Raw genomic sequence first — 18,086 nt, 5'->3', positions numbered from 1 at the left:
TTTTAGCCTATCCATCTGTCTTGCTGTCATACAATAACACTAACTTTACTCATTTACATGTAGACGAGTCTTCCGCAAACTTTCGAAAACATAGCTAGTTAGCTAAAACAATGTTAAAGCCTGACAAATTTGTGGTCAAGGTAACTAACTACCTTCCTAACCGAACCTTAAATAAATATGGTGAAAGCTAATTCATGTATTGATTATTTTATTTTATTATTTTTTTTTATCTTAGCCTGGATTGTTAGAGGTAAATATGCACATTAAAAATTCTAATTCTGAAAATTGGTGATTTATTTACTTTTTTCCTGTACTACAATGGATTATGTACACATTTATTACAGAAGGTGCGACCTTATTGCACTATTCTAAGCTATTTAAAGTATAAATAGTGTGAGTATTGTATTCACACTAATAATTTCAACAACTTCAAGTACTTGAAAGACACACTTCTAAACCACTTATAAATTATTTACATGTGTTTAGCATTATATGCCATCGATAAGGAAAAGGCGTATACTTCCGGTTAGTAAAAATAAAATGTTAGTGTTTTATTTACTACCAAATGTAACTAGTCAGATATGACTACTATATATATATATATATATAGACTTTTTCCTTAAGTAAGGCCATTAACATACATCTTGCCAGCGCAATTGTAAGTCATTTTGGATAAAAAAATGTTGGATAAATAATGAATTAATAAATGTACTGTAAATATAGCTAAGTAAATTTTCTTAGGTTGTGTTTTATTCGGCCGTTTTCTGAATGAATCGCTAATTTCATCATGATATAATGCAGTAAGTGGACGGTACAATGATTATAAGTTATATCAGCATAATTCTAAGTAGCAGATATTTTTGCCAGGGTTTTTTTCAAATATATGATAAAGGTTTAACCAGGCTGCATGCATAAAAAAAAAAGATATGTACAATCTTGCATAATATAAAGATATTATCTTAAGAGATTTCCTAGAAGCAGTAAGTTATCATAACCATGGCCTTCATGCCCTAGGCGACATCTGCATGCAGATAAGCCACCGTCGTTTTTAGAGTAATTGCTCACATATGTTCGCAGCATGAAAAGGGCAAAAGGGGAACAGTCAGATACTCAGGCTCCCTGAGGATGATGTATGTACATTATGTTATGTTTAAATCTCGGAAGTCTGCCCTTCCAAGCTGCCCTTGGAGCCCACCTTAATCAAAATGGGTTAAACATGGGATCATTTTGGGCACACACTTCTGCTTCATAGCTGTGGATTCGATACGAAAGAAAGTACAGTGTTCTTGAGAAAACCTGATGAAAATGCTGTTCAGTAAGCCAGTATTCCCATTAATAGAGAAAAAGACCCTTTTAGATCCTTAACATGCAAACAGTGTTTCAACATACATACAATATCATTAAGCGTTTTTTCTTCTCTCATATGTGAAGGTTGACTGGACACATTAAAATATTATTAAGCTGTTCATGGTCATTTCAGATATACAGTTACACTAGCAGAGTGTAACTGATTTAAAGAAGATAGACGCTAATATTAAAGTATTAGTAGTAATAATAGTAGAAGTAGTTGATATTGATCTCAGCTCATGGTATACTCACATTTCAGCCATGTTTTCAGGCAGGTTGGCCGGGATGGCTGTTAGTCCTTTACCCCTGCAGTCCACTATGTTATTGCTGCAGGTGCACATGGCAGGACAGGAGCCAGAAGCAAGATTGCATGTCTGAGGGCTGGAATTCTCTGCATGACCTGCAAACATTAACAAAGGCAATATAACAACATTTTTTTTATTGTTCCATGATGTATTTGTAAACAATATGATGTGTTATCTTGTGTTTAAGCATTTGGACCGAATATGTTTAATATTAGCACATCAATTATTTTAAAAAATGATATAAATATGTATGAAGGGTTCTGGTGAATCTTCTTCCTATCTTGTTAAGATGGTAAGGATTTTTAAGGCAGAATCAAACCCCTGAGTTCAGCACTGACCATAGAGGAAAGGATTGTGGCTTTGGCTTGAGGCACCATTAGTCTTGACAAGTCCCTGGAAAAATGAGGTTTGACCTTAAGCTTTTTCTGTTCAACAAGTTCCTTGCAAATATATGGCACGTACTTGTAGGCAAGAGAAGTATGAGGGATTCTATCGTTGAACTTAGAGAAGGAAAAATGAAACAGAAATGGAATTTCTTGTTTGTACTACTTTTGAAACAAAATCCGTTGTAATAGTGTCTTGGCAATGCCAAGGACGAGCTCAAATCACCTCTAGTACGATACGCTGCATATTAAAGACGCATTAATGCAGTCCACTGCCCAAGGGAGCTCTTTGAAATACGCACAATCAGCGCTTCTCACCACAATTCAGCGCTTTATCCCCAGCCTCTGAAAGAAGAGGGCGCAGCAATATGCAGACACTATAATCGTCTCTCACTCTCCATGTTCTCTCCTGATACTTTTCGCTCTGCACCTGTCATAAGAAGATAACACTGCACTGTGATACCCTCTAGACAGCCTAACCTAGAAAGCGAATAAAACAGACTTTTAAATGGGCTAATTTGCACTGCATAACAAATCTGGTCCTTGGGAGCCTTTCGACCAATGAATATTTGATTCGCTTCTCTCTCTCTCTCTCTCTCTCTCTCTCTCTCTCTCTTTTACAGAGTTCTGGTTGTGCTGGCTGCCTACTGGTTAATTCATAACCAGAGAAACGCATCCGGCATACGGGAAGCGAGGAAAGGCACTAGAGAATAGAGGGAGGTAGAGTCAAGGAGAGAGAAAGCCGAAGAGAAAGAAGCCACACTGAGGGCACCACAATGCCCTCGAAATGTGCCAAATAAGGAACAATTCTTCAGTATACTTGAATATTTCCCTGTAGCACCTATTAGGTGAGTCCAGATTAATCCAAGTTGTACAAAACAAATCTAGATTATTGAATTAACAAAGGTGTGTACGCCTGTCTGGCGCCATCTATCTCAATGGTAAACACTTTTCCCTAGTGTGTCTGGCCATATCGAGTGGAATTGTACACATAAGCATTACACAGTGAAATTCCTGGCTCTAGTTCATGGCCCATTGACTTAATTACAACTACTTAAATGCTTAGCCTATCAAAAGACAATGCCTTAAGCCACAGCCTTGACAATAGAAAGTAGATAAAGCAATAATCATTTAACTCTCAGAAAACAAACATAACACGACGAGATAAAACAAATTGTACTCTTCGGGATAGAATTAAATAAAATAAAAAGTTTAAATTTGATAAAAGACTTCCCACCATCCAGAAAGCAACATGTATCCCACTCATGCACCACCAGTTCCACCCTAAATCCCACACAGGTGTCTTCGTATGCATAAACATGCACACTCACACACACACACACACACACCTCCCTGTAAAAAAGCAGCCAACATGCATTTATGTGCCAGCGAGTCGCACAGTAATGATCTCTGCACTGCGAGTTCATGCGCTGGTCAGGGCTCTGGAGACATGGCTTACGTCTGTCTGATTGGGAGATACTGATAAATTTTTGAGGCTTGTGGATTGCGTTTCTGCTCAATATATTGGGCTATTATAAGAGTACAAAAGCTGCTGATTTGTCTTATGTTGAGAACATTGAATCTGAAAGCGTAATAATAATCAACAGAAATCTGATCAGTACCTCAGCTGACGATGTAGAAAACTAGAATTTTTAACCAGATCAGTGCAAAGTTTAATTCCTAATCTTGAAAAGCATCGATGTTACATCCACGATATCTCCTCTCAGTGATCAAACGAACCCCAAACACGACAATGGGTTTCACAGCTCACCATATTTGCAGATGTGTTTTCCCAACTTTTTTATTTATCATCTGCTCTGTATCTTGCCTGAAGCTCAGTTCCCACTGTCAGTAAATAGTTCATATCCTGTCATGCTGCATGCTTGTGTGAAAATCACAAGGCATGTGAAAAGGTTCTCAGTCCCCAACCTGCACTGGCTCCATGATGTTCCCAAACTCAGCTGCTGTGACTTCCTCTGAGTAATTAATACAAGGCCTAGTTCTGTCTAAAAGAACCTTGTCCTGCTAGCCTAAGAACAGAAACTGAACAGTCTCACTGGAGGCCTCTGGGGCCCCAAAGGAGTGAGTGTAATTGGCGATTATCTAAAAAAGCAAGTCTCTGTGAATATAATCTGCTTCTTTGGATGGGGGAAGTCCGTCCAAAAATTTACACTAACAATGGTAACAGTATACAAGGGCAATGAAGGCTGTTTAACAGAGCTGGAATCAACTGACTTTTATTCCTCATTAGAAATTTTTTGGCTCAAGAATCGAATTAAGCCTGACACCAAATATTTAACCGCAAAACCATCAGAGGGAATTGGGAACTAGGGATGACTTTGCATACCCATACAGCCTCAATACTTTCTTTGAGTCGAATGAGGGAGTTACCTGTTGTCTTAGACTTATCTGGGAAACACCAGCGCATATCTGTTCTCTCTTTTTATTCTGGCTGAGGAAATAAGAGCCAGCTGTTATCAACATGGCTGTGTTTGATATTGCATGGCAGTAAGGACAATAAACCAGCTGAAGGTCCTAGCACTGTATGTTCCTGAACAACAGCTGGAAAGGTGTTTTTATTTAAAAAAACGGAGTTACCTGAACAACTGAACTCATGTTTCTGGATCTCGGCCACGTTGATCCCACGGAGCTGTGGTGGAGATGAGCACTGTGTGAACAGACCAAGCGTTGGCCTCTGACGCAGCCACTGGGACAACCAGGACAGGTGGCAGTCGCAATTCAGATTATTTGAGTGCAAACGGCTGAAGGAGGAAAGTCCAGTTATAATGAGGCGGTTCAGATATTACGGATATACAAAAGCTTTCATCAGGGCAAATACAGAGGAAATACAGATACAGTTACTATATTTCATACAATTATTATTGGAATGGTTTATAATTGAAAAGTACAGCCGGATTTATGTCATGCATCATCTTCATATTGTCTCATCGTCCTTGGTGTATAACAAATTTTATTATTGTCAATTCTCTCGTCAAGACCATCACATCTCGTGACAGAAACCCAAAGCGATCGTGTCTAATGTTCTGTAATCTGGAGAAAAAAACAAGTTGTAGTTTAAAAAGTTAGTTTAAAAAAAACTTTATGAAAATTTGGGAAACTAGTCATCTTTATTTCAGCATGCATTCACATTTTCTAATTATATATACACAATAGGGTCAGAGGGGGGTATTCATTTCTATGGCTGTTCGCTCTGAATCTTCTGAGGATCAACTGAGGAAATGGTTTCTGGCATGGCTACAAACCCTACTGTGGCCTATGGCTGCCCACCAAGACTCCATGGAATGATACAGTGTGTGTCTTCTGGCCCAGAGCTGTGTGGGACAATGGTTTCACTAGCTGCTGAGCTGCCTGCTGAGCGGACCAAAAAAATGAACTCTAAGTAAATAAAAATGTCATAAAAGTTTGCGGATAAGGGTTCAACAGAGACCCCCGTGCTGCTTAAAAAAATGCTTAAATTAATAGTCTGTTTTCGTGGCATGTCATGAGAGGTGGTCTTAAATGTCTGCAGTATGCTACTCTGAAAACTGAAAAGTTTTCTTGATCAGACATGAACACTGACGTGTTTAGCAAGATTGAGAAGCTGAAAATAATTGAATTTGAACTTGGTCTGCTCTCAGCCACTGATTTATAATACACTGGTTCAGGAGAGAAGACTATCACTAGATATCACTATTACCTATTGATCTTATAAGTGGTGTGCTTACGTAGTTGTGTGTAAGTTATTATTCACTAGAATTCCTGCAAAACATTCTAAAAGCCTAGAAGTGCGGCCATGTTTGACATAGAAAAAGACTATAGGCAAAAACTAAATGAGTGGCTATGATGAATTAGCATATATTTGTGTGTGTGTGTGTGTGTGTGTGTGTTACTCACAACGTCCTCAGCTTGGGCATGTGGTTAAAACTCGACACTGGTATGGCACTGATGTTGTTGTTGTTAAGTGTTCTGTGAAACATCAAGCAAGATGATGTGCAATTAAATTCCATCCTGCCAAAAGCCTTATTCTCTTTAATTGCTGCTTAGATCATGAGCTATACTCTCTCTCTCTCTCTCTCAACATAGACCTGTTTTCACCGCTGATCTGGGATCAGTCCTTCTTTTTCCTTCAGAATTGTTTCTATTCGGAATGGTTGTCTCGCATCATTTTCTAAAGGTATCGCCTTTTATTTTTTTTTTTGCTTGCCATTCCTCAATCACCTGCCTCTCTTTCACCCTCCTGGAGGGCAAGTAACACCCCATCTCTGGCAGATGGAAAATAACATAGGGCAAGAGCCAAACATTGTGAGCATGGCAAATTCAGACCAACCAGGAATGTTAAGAGGTGCAAAACGTTGAAATTGCTTTTTGGAGAATGTCTGTTTGCAAGCCTTGGGGAGCTCATGTAGGTTTATGAAGTCTCGTCAGTGTCTGGCAGGGTGTGATGATTTCCTAATAGGAAGCAGAGATCGCTTTTGTTCCCATAGACCTCTGCTGGAGGTCATTTGTATCAGTCCTGTTCTCTGAATCCCCCCCCCCCCACACACACACACACAAAGAAAACATACTCACACCCACACAAACAACCACAAAGCCACACAGAGCAATATGGCTAAAATCCAATCACTACCTCAGCTCCTGTCAGATGAATGATCTATGATAAGATCTCTGGGCTTGAGGAAAGGGCGTTGTTTTTTTTGTTTTTTTTACCTTATCTGTAACATATGTGTGATTACCATCTGTGCATTTTTGTCTGTACTGTGAACAAATGATGGTTAATTGACTCAAAACTCAAAAATAATAATAATAATAATAATAATATAATGGCAGTTAATAATGAATAGGTGCAGTCATTGAATGTATTTTGTACAATGCTATGAGGGATTTGTAATAAGTTTAGAATAATAATGTAGAATTCAACCTGGTGAAGGTGGCAACAAGTTTGGGGCTGGGTTTTGCACGTGTGGTCAGTGGAGGTTAAAAGAAACATGGAAGTGCAATCGTTTTAGCCTGATCGTGAACAGAAGTAGCACCGAACCTTATGGAAACCTCTTTTACTCTCACTGCAATACATTTTAAATTGATTCTTATCAATAAATAATAACAGGCGTGTACAAATGATTCATATATTTTAACTGATCTGTAAATGATTTAATTGTGGGTGTGGGTTTTAATGAGAGCATGTATGTTACTTACAAAACCTCCAACCCTCTAAGTGCTCGGAATGCTCCATCCTCGATACAGCTGATGTGATTTTTGTCCAACTGACTGTGGAGGCAAAAGACAATTTGGATGAACAAGACAGAAGTTAAAGGATTTACACACACACAGAGAGAGACCCACACACACTTTGAGCTTTGAACAGGATCAATACACATAAACTGTTCCAATATTCAGAAGATAGCGGTGAAAGCGATGAGCAATGCAGAATGTCCCATCATCTAACACCATCTCTCTTTTTTTTTTCCTTGTGCCTTTTAATAACAGTCATTCCCATAAGCAAGAGCTTATTATATGCGGGAACTAAGCTTACTGCCTGGTGAAATCAATATCGGTGTAGTCATGCTGAATAGCAAGATCGCTTCAGACCTAAATCAGTTCCCAGTGGGTCTCCATGATGGCTCAATTATGAATTATCTCGTACTGATAGAGTGAGTGTACAGGCCATTAATTATATCTTTGCCAGGCACTTGAGACTTGAAGGTCAAAAGTTGCTATAAAACGCCTGCACTTTTACCAAACTGAACACACTGTTAACATGAAAGATAGACAGCTTTATATTGAATATAAAAATACACCGTTCAGGCATAACATTATGACCAGGTGAAGTGAATAAGTGATTAGGTCTCCTCATCATGGCACCTGTTAGTGGGTGGGATATATTAGGCAGCAAGTGAACATTTTGTCCTCAAAGTTGATGTGATAGAAGGAGGAAAAATGGGCAAGTGTAAGGATTTGAGCAAGTTTGATGAAGGGCCAAAATTGTGATGGCTGGATGACTGGATCAGAGCATCTCCAAAACTGCAGCTCTTGTGGGGTGTTCCCGGTCCGCAGTGGTCAGTATCTATCAAAAGTGGTCTAAGTAAGGAACAGTGGTGAACCGGCGACAGGGTCATGAGTGGTCAAGGCTCATTGAAGCATGTGGTTGAGTGAAGGCTGGCCCGTGTGATCCGATCCAACAGACAAGCTACTGTTGCTCAAATTGCTGAAGAAGTTAATGCTGGCTCTGATAGAAAGGGGTCAGAATACACAGTGCATGATAAGGGGGACTAGGGATAGGCAGGTGGTCATAATGTTATGCCTGCCCAGTGTCTATTAAATCAGTGAGATGTTTAACTTACAGATTCTTGATGTCTGTAGCTCCACGGAAGGCCTTGCGAGGAATGGCCTGGATGAAGTTCTCACTTAAGTCTCTGTTAAAAACAAATAGATTTATTAATCACGTGATGGATTTCTGAAGAAGGCAGAAAACACTGAAAACCTGTGAGCATTAGAATAAAGAATATAATAAATAGATTCCTGAACCCTTATTAAAAGCAACGTTATGTTATGTTACGTTATGTTAAAAAACTTGTATGCAACCTCAAAGCTGTCACTATACAAGTGCAAGGACAATGCTTTTAAGTGGTTTTTAATCTCATTTCCATCACAAACATCTACAAAGCACCAGTCCTGACTGAACCAATGTGATGTGCCTTTCAGTGTGAAGGGCTGAACCCATTTAGCTGTTTCTAAAAGCCATTGATAGCACTATTTGTGAACAGTGTTAGAGAGTGCGGATGGCAAGGTGGAGCAAGAAGGAGGGTAGAAGAGACGGAACAAACCCAATGAGGCTAATTAGTGTGAGCTTTTGTTCTGAGGTTCAATGGGGAGCTGAACACTTTCAGAGTAGGGGTAGTTACCATGCCCCACACTCTCTACGAAAAACAAACCAGTGTACATGCTTTCCCACAGAATGGATTTTTTTTCCCCCTTATTACCAACATTTTACCCCAGAGCAATTACCATAATCCATGAATAATAAAACCATTAAAATTGAGTCCAATCTAAAATGTGCATGTAGAAGCTTCACAAGCTGTACAAAAAGGCTTCACCAAGACCAGCCGGTCAATTGCTGAAAAATTATTCTTGGAAAAAAACAAAATTTGCCAGTATAGCAAATAACTTATGATAAGTGGGAAATGCTGTTAATGTGCTGTTTTTCTTATATTCCCTTTTAGGCAAGTCACCCAAAAACATACAGTAGCTCTATTATTTTGTCACAGCTTGATGGTTAGTCTAGTTGTCTGAGCAAACACTCAACTGTTACCTTTTTCAAAATTTAGATTAAAATTTCTTTTCTTTTTTCTTTTCTTTTCTTTTTTTCTTTTCATTTATTTAATTTTATTTAATCTTATTCAATTCAATTTTATTTTATTTTCATTTAATCTTATTCAATTCAATTTTATTTTATTTTATTTTATTTTATTTTATTTTATTTTATTTTATTTTATTTTGTTACATTACAGTCTATCTGTTCATTTTTTTTTTTTTTGCTTAATCAAGCTCCTCACAGTCTCATCCCTTTTGTGTCCGGCTGTGCCTCCAAAACATGTGTACAAATAATTAGTAATGATGTTTTTCCTTATCCATAAAACCACCAAATTGTGTTTTTAAATAGCTAAATCAATTAATACAACGATACTGTGAAACAGATCTATTCCAAATAGGTTATCGTGCTGAAAATTTCAAACCATAACACCCCTAATTTGCATTGTAACATTGTTTATATTGCAGTATGTCTCGGTTATTATAACACACCATGTCATATTTCATTATAATAAGGATGTCTGTTCAAAAGGATGGTTCAAAAGGTGATGCTGTACAAAGCATGCCTTTGTATAAACAACCAAGGAGACACCCAATTATCTTAATGATCTAAGATTCTTCCTCTAGATATTCCAACTCAAGTGACTGTTATTCAGCAAAGAAAATAACGATTCTGCGAAGGTTCATATGGATGCTCCAGACAATATAATGGAAATATATCATTTAAAGGTTGTACAGTACATGAGTATTAATGAAAAAGCCGACCGCCATCTCAACAGTGGAGTTCACCCTGCTATTCGATGTCCCATTGTGCTGATAATTGGCTTGACATGTTTTTTTCTTTATGGACTACATTTCTTTTTCACACATCACGGATGTTTGACTGTTAATTGTCCTGTCTTCTCTTTCCCGACAAAGAACAGAGCGCCAAAAGCGACCTGACGTTTAACACGGCATCGAAAAAACAAAGCATTACGCATAAAGCAGAAAGAAGAAGGGAAAAAAAGGCCAGTCGCAAGTTGTTACTTTACTTCAGCATTTTTGTGCAACTTTCGTGTATGAGAGGATAAAGCCCCCAAAAAAAAAAAAAACATGCTGAGTGAAAGACAAAGACTGACAAGCTGCAAATCAGCATCGTAAATCCTGTTAGCATGCGCTAACGTGATTGAGCTAGGATTGTGTTTGTTTCAGTGGATTATGGACTGGTGTTAGGCAGGGGGCTAATTGTATGGCTTGGAACAAGATAATGAAGAACGCTGAGGATGACAAATGTGGCTTCTTTCATTCTCTAGAGATTTTACAACACACACTCACTCTGTGTAATAGAATAATTATGGAGACCAGGCTTGGTGGAACTTCAGGGTAGAACTTTTAAATGGAGGATGTAGGGTTAAAGAAGGGATGGCTAAGTTTGGAAAATGTTAGCGGCTAGACTGCTAACATGAGTGGTTTAAATGGACATATTTAAAAGGATAAAGTTATAAACAGAGCTAGCGCTATGCTTGATTTGGGAACGTGTTGGATGTGGTGGGTGTTGCAGTGATGATTCATTGTGTATATCGGTGTTAAGCTCTGAGACTCAGCAAAAACCAAAGAATGACTGCGAAGTATGCGACATCATGATGAGTAAATAACTAAATATGTACCCATATTCCTAGCAGGTCTGAATAAGAATCTGAATCATTAGCCCTCAGGAATGTCAGGAACAGGGATTGCAGATACCTATCTGGGAAATGACTGAAAACAAAAGCATTGCTTTGTTGTATTTTTGTAAAACACTTTTAGTGCGAATTATTTCCTGGATCAGGTGAATGCGTTGCTGAGTTCAGTGGAAGAAAGTTCATTTAAGGCTGCTTTGAACTCCCCTGTTTTTCAGGCTACCTTTAACTGACCTTGCTGAAGTGTGTGTGTGTGTGTGTGTGTGATCCAAGAAGCTACAGCAGAGCTAGATAGCAAAAAACAAAGCTATCTCACAAGAATTAAAAAAACAGGCTCAAAGACTGTTATTTTTCTCCCACTTTTCAGTATCTAGAATTTGACAGGATAAGCCAGGTGGAAGAGACACGCCCACGTTGCGTTCCAAAACCCTGTAGAAATGCCGTTGTGTTCAGACTAATCATTTTTTAATTCAAAACACATTAATTTGTTCGTTTTTTATGTCATACTTTTCTAACACTACCCAATATATAATTTTCATCTTCTGCTTGTCTTACTGAAGTGTAAAATACACATTCTGTTTTCTCTATTTGGTGCCTGGATTCTGCTGTAACCGTCCAGCTGGCATGCCCAAAGGTTGAAGAGGTGGTCCATGGCCGCAAACCAAGCAGAACTAATTGGAGCTGGGACCAGCGTTTTGTCCTGCCAGACTTAGGGCCTTATTGGTTATCAGATCCCCGAGTTATGGAGAGTGGAAACAGACAGCGTTAAGTTCCAGTTACAGTGATAACAGCGGTAGATGCCACAAGATCTCGGTAAACTCAATTATCTGATGCAGTTTATAAAGGCAACCCTTAAAGAAAAGACTAGGAAAACTTTGTAAGGATAGTTCCTGTACTGATTGTTTCCGAATTTTAGCTGTAGTTGCATAACACTACATAGAAAAAGTCGCTGAGCCTAAATTTCAGAGAGTACACACAGTTCCAAATATAGGTGAACCTACTTATCTTATGCTGCAGTAAAAATTATAATAATATGCCACACCATAGCACTGAAAGCTGCTTTTCCACCCTTTTGCAACTGCTGGTTGATTACAGGTGAGAATGCAAGAACTTTCCTCATTGGGAACACAGGGTTTACCATAATTCAGGGGAAAAAAGGTCGTGCCTATGCTTTCTATGCAATATGATCTGTTAGCGTCTGTTCCAGCGGAGCATCTGCGATAAAGACAATGGATAATATATAAAGGATAAAACCTGTTGATCCCACTCAGGATATGTGCTTATAAAGGGAAGGAAATTCAAAACCAACATGCTTATAGAAAAGAACACTAGAAACAAAGTAAGCTTTACAGACCCTCTGTTAATGACATGTGTCATCATAATTATAGCAGCCATACTCGAATGCTTTCACCTCTGGATTAGGAAAGTCATTGTGTGGAAAACGTCTGTTTGATCCACCTCATTAAGCGTAAATCACAACTTACGCTTAAGTCTAAAATATGTTTTCAGCTCCTTCTTGCCAGACGCCATAGTCTACCTTAGGGATCAGTAACTAATCGGTAACCGTCGGTTATCCTTGCTATAGATTATGGCGTCTGGAGCACTCAGGGATAATGTGAAAACATCAAAGCCTGTGAAACCGTTATGCTGTTAAGCGAACACATCGTAGGAGGGATATTTAGTTAACACAATGGAGAGGATTCTTTCTGGAGTCACTGCATCAACAGCTCTGAGATAATTGTAATTTTCGGACTTTATTAGACAAGATTAGTTGTATGCACTTACAATAACAAGCATGATGAATAGCACACTCTATTATATCGATTCTGTAGTTAAAACAGAAATAGGTAGAGATACAAAATAAGCAGTGCCACTGTCTTTGTAAGATTGTTTCTTTGTGCCAGACAATCAGTGCAGGATTTCTTAAGTGTGTAATCCAGACATATTTACTTTCTGGGGTTTTTTTTTTTCCTTCAGCCATTGTTGCCGAAACTGCATTCTGTACGGTTTACCAGTAATCGTCTCCCAGTTACACAAACCGTCTTTCATCATTCTCCATTAGGCTACTTTCCTCTATCTATCTACTACTCACCTCTTTATCTTTTACTCTCCACATACCTGCCTCTCTCTTTCTCATTCCACAAAGGAAAGCAAATAACCCAATTATCTCAGGAAACGCTGTGCAATTTAGCTCTACTCTGACTTTGTTCTGGGGTGCCATTTGCAGTGCTTAAAGCTGATATAAAAGCATCCGTTGCTTTTAAAGACCTGAGTGTCTTATAAATAGGGATGTTAGAGGAATAAAACAATTGCTCGCCACACATTTTCCCAGTCTACCTGCTGCTGAAATCAAATAGTGATGTGCATTTGTCTACCAGAAAATGATTAATAAATGTTCTACATATACGCACAAGATGGAATATTCACGTCAGATCTGAAAAAAAAAATGAAAATAAGAGTAAGAAAATAAGATAAAGAGTGCTGATCTGATGATGCCTGACTGCTGTTTGAACAATGGCTTGTAATTAGTTAGTCATTACTTGCCCAAATGAGGTGTGGAAAGCTGTTAATAGAATGACAGGGTCCAACAAACTCTTACAGATGCCCCCTTTATCTGCTTCATCTAACACTAAAATTACACTGAAACAAATAGCAAGGCAGAGACTCTAAATGGTGAATGAATGAGGCCAGGAGTTAGACAGCATTGCTGAGTTTAGTGTTTTCCCCCATCCTGTGCTAAGCATTCAGGTGGAACATGTTGGTAAAGGTTGACGGTGATTATACTCTTTTGTCACTTGGCTAGATGAACAAATGTGTTAGACAGATGTGAGATAAGGATACATATGGGGATTTCTTTAGGCAAAAATTTGTATTGCGATAAGAATTTTCCCATAAGAAATAATGTAAATGCAGATAATCCGTTCCAATATTACCAATATGAAACTGTATGGCTGCTTACAAAGAACTGACCCAAGCCAAGCATTCCATGTCAAGGATCCTCACAGGAAATTGTGCCACCAAACTTGGGCTTAAAATAGAACAGAGCACCCAAGGCACCAATCTGTCAACCAAAAAATGTGCGAAAAATCACGTAGATTTTGAATGCATGCTGAAAGCAACGTTGGTCCCGTGGGTTGACTCTTTTCAAACAGCTTTTGCTCACTGAACTTGAACTTCGCTTGGCTTTCCATTGACTCAAACAAGTTTTGAATGGTTCCTGGACATACGCGAACTTAGCCGGTGTTCGGTTTGGTTCGTTTGTATGCTGAAAATGCTTCGAATGCCAATGCAAATTTCTTGCCAAAATTTAAGGCAAAAAATTCGTAAGGGATGGCATTCGTATGCCGAAGTTCTTGATTGTGCAAATAGCCATGTAGCCATGCTTCAGTTACAAACTGTCCAAAAAAGAGAATAAGATTTGTACCTTTAAGATAAATGCTAAGGAGTGAAATTTATATCTATTACAATATGTACTGTTAACCCAATTTTTTCGGTTGAGATGAGGTGCACAGAATAAACCTAATACTGTATAATGCAACCATACACTGTGTAAGCCTCCAGGATTCAAGTATGAAACCCCCCCAATGTTAGAAGGACTAAGAAATAAAGATGAGAAACCTAAACTGCATAAAGAAAGAGAAAGAGAATCATTTGGAAAAAATATGAAACCAAGAAGAAGAGGTTCTTAGCAGTTCAAACACCAGCACTGACTGCAAATCTCGGCAAGAATCAATAAATACTTCAGCATTTTGACAGCATGCTTTCTGATGCACTCTAACTCCCTAATAATGAGCCAATAAGGAATGCTCAGGGCACTGCACACCATCCATCTTCCTGTGCAATGGCACATCCTCATCCGTCACTTCTATAAAATCAGCCTGCCTGAAAAGCAAACGCTAGGGCTTGACAAATTACTTTTGCTGCTTTCTCTCTGCGTTTCTCCGGAGAAGGAGAAAGTGCTTAAGAAGTGAGGAATCGAGAAAAAGAAGGGGAAAAAGTGTGCAGAGGTTTAGGTCTGACAGGCAAGAAGTAGAGGGGCAAATGATGGATTGCTGTAAGCCAAGCTAGATGAAACGATAGAGAAGGTGTTAAAAATGAAGGATTAAAAGAGAGGAGACAGAAGGAAGACCTCAAAGATTTTTCAGGGGACCGCCAAAAAGTGAGGTTCCTGCGACTGCTCTAGGTCTCAAGTTTGGAAAGTGTGTGGTTTATGGAATCTCAAAGCTACACTCTTTGGAGGGATCTGTATGTGTGTGTGTGATATGGGGGGTCATACTTCTCTCCATCAGAAGCCCCCATTATTTTCCATCATTATTCTGTAATTTTAAAAGCAAATACTACTACCTGTCTTTCACCAAAGGTCTGCCATTGGAAGTGTACACTACAGATGGTCCTAATTCATTCAAGCCATCCCTCTATCACCTAAACCCACACATACAGTAAATATATGTGGAAAGTTGTTGAAATGTGGCATTACAGATTAGAGATTTGAATCAAGAAAACAGTCCATATGTCTTCACTTCTGTTTTCCAATCTCATAAACTGCCTTTGCTTCATATACCACTCCAACTGCACGAATTGCCTATGAATTATGAAAACGTTTACTGTTATCAGCCTTGACTACCTTTTACATTTGAAACACACTTCGAGTGTACAGTCTACTCACTAATAGAGTGTGAGTTTAATGAAAACAATAATTCAGTGACCAACAATGGCCCCAGGTCATTCAACAAGCTAGAAATCCTTATATATATATACTTAACAAACCCTCCAAGAGTGTAAAGTTGTGTGAGATTATTCCTTATAAAATGAGTGTGTTTTTTGTTGAGAAGAAACTCAGAAGTATGTATAATTCCAACCTGCACATCACATTTTAAAAATAACTAACTCAAGGGTGGGGCTTTCAGTTATTGTAAAACATCCGGGTTTTCAAAGCCAACCCGTCGCTTTTATTTATTTGAATTTGTGAGCCGACCGCAGGAAAGAACCCATTAAGTTAAATTATGTTGTTTTGGGCCAGGAGGGAAAGGGCACTGAACTCGCTTGTCCCTCAGATTCACTTTTCTTCTGAGTTGATGTACATAAACTACAGATAATAAAGTTACCCATACATAACATCTTATGTGATCCTGCCAGTTCCATGAATACAAAAGAAGGTGTCTGGAATCACTTCAATATGCCATCTAAAAGAAACTAGAGAAAGTAGCACACTATAAAAATCTGGATATATAACATACTTACCGTTTTTTTTTAAAAGCCTACCATTGTTCTCTCATGTCATCCCTTCTACCCTAATTACTGTTGCACTGCCAAAAATATCCCACTTGACTGGAGGTGTTGGCTCAATTAGCAAATCTCAGTGGTGTAGAAGTCTTTAAATACACCCTGCTGACTTCTAGTTGAAAAACAGAGATTGGCAGTCAGGAGGAAAAAGTTGACAAATAGAATTGACTAAGCTCAAGTTGCACTGATTGATTTGTCTCAGGATGCAAGTGTGTCTGTGTGTGTGTGAGGTTGTGTAAGTGTGAATATACAAACTTGATGCAGATGATACCTGCCAGAAATTGAGTGTGAGTGAAAGTAAGAGAAAGAAAAATAGGGAGGGCGAGAAAGAGAAATGAGGAGAGATGTAACTGTAGTGCAGACTAATAGCCCATTACCCCATTAGAGCACTTTAGCGCTTGGCCAGGTTGAGCTCCTATTTGTGGCCACATAGTGCAGCTGAGAAACATTTCCGTCGGTTTGTCTGAAACTAAATGGCATCAGCACGTCCATTACCGAACCACTAGAGAACCGCTAACTATAATTTTTGTAATAACTTGTTAAACTCTAAGAATAGCCAAACCGAAAAAAGGTTTATTTTGCAAAAGTTAATTCTACCTTTAAACGATGCTAGGAAATTGGAAGAAGTAGACGGCATTACCCAGTCAAAAAAAACATAAATGAATAAGTAAATGAATAAATAACATTGCAGTCTATCCATGCAAACACACAGATTCCTGATCTCTGCCACATCGATGAAACAGTTCTCTGTTCAACGCCACCTTAATTACAGATGTGGTGATTAATAATAATAATAATAATAATAATAATAATAACATTAGTTCATTTTATACTAATAATAATTACATTAGCTCATTTCATACTACATGAAGGTAAGTAAGATGGTAAGTACATCAACTGTAAGTCTATTGTATTGTCACAAGTGGTACAACCAGAAGAATGACACTGTTTAAAAGCTATAGATAATTAAGCTCATAGCACTTAAGCACCATTAGATTAAGGTTCACGTTTAATGGTAACATTACTTAAACAGATTTAAAACCAAGATAAAATATTCTGTTACACCTAGCCCACTTTATATGAGTAATGGAAGCACCATACAGATAGAAAACTAAACATGTTAGAGCTGCCGTACTGGAAACAGCCATAAAAAGCATCTTCTACCCCTTCCTTTAAATCACCTTCAACACACTCTTCTCTGCCAATACCAACGGAGTGTGCCATTGTAAAGCTAAACCCCTCTGAATCCCTATTGATTTAGGTATAATTAAGACCCAGGTTGCAACTTACAATCAATTTCTCAGCTTTGGACTGACAATAAGAAAAAGTCAACAGTCTGAGTGCTGGGGTGGTTCTCATTCTTCTAGTTGAAGCAATGTTCGGCTTTTGTGCTCAGTTCAAATCAATGGCCGTGTTAAGAATAGGCTTCGACTAAACAAAAGGACCTGGAAGGCAATCATAGGACTCACACATCTCTTACTCTAATGCTTTCTCTACTTTTTCTCACATAGTTGTGACCAGTTTCTTTCAATACCTGGCTCCCGTGTTCTTCCACTTGGTCAGATAATCATCTCCACATTAATGGAATGTCCTGTTGCAATACACATCCTTACTGCCAATAACAGGGTGATAAATTATGCTGTTTTAATTAAGCTGACAGTTTAGCCTCGCAAAGTGTCAGCTGTATAAATCTATGCATGGGCTGGGGTCACAGCTTCGAAGATAACGATCCCCTTTTATTGACTCATCAGGGGAAATTCACCTTGTATTTCATTACCTATTCGAAACCCAAGCCCAAATGTCTA

The 18,086-nt window shown here is 38.5% G+C and overlaps 1 protein-coding gene across 4 annotated transcripts in view; it reads right to left on the bottom strand.

Moving 5' to 3' along the window:
• slit1a (slit homolog 1a (Drosophila)) overlaps window positions 1-18,086 on the bottom strand; it is an 88,238-nt gene that overhangs the window by 40,040 nt on the left and 30,112 nt on the right. For all 4 annotated transcript variants that reach the window (XM_058384890.1, XM_058384892.1, XM_058384889.1 and 1 more), the window contains exons 5-9: window positions 8,374-8,445; window positions 7,229-7,300; window positions 5,930-6,001; window positions 4,634-4,797; window positions 1,600-1,747 (exon numbers count right to left, since the gene is read on the bottom strand). In XM_058384890.1, the coding sequence (XP_058240873.1) occupies window positions 1,600-1,747; window positions 4,634-4,797; window positions 5,930-6,001; window positions 7,229-7,300; window positions 8,374-8,445 (528 nt within the window). The remainder of the gene's footprint in view (window positions 1-1,599; window positions 1,748-4,633; window positions 4,798-5,929; window positions 6,002-7,228; window positions 7,301-8,373; window positions 8,446-18,086) is intronic.

This window comes from Hemibagrus wyckioides, linkage group LG29 (assembly GCF_019097595.1).
Source record: "Hemibagrus wyckioides isolate EC202008001 linkage group LG29, SWU_Hwy_1.0, whole genome shotgun sequence".
NCBI lineage: Eukaryota > Metazoa > Chordata > Actinopteri > Siluriformes > Bagridae > Hemibagrus > Hemibagrus wyckioides.
The sequence above is the reverse complement of the archived record's forward strand: the minus strand, read 5'-3'. Positions and strand labels throughout refer to the sequence as shown.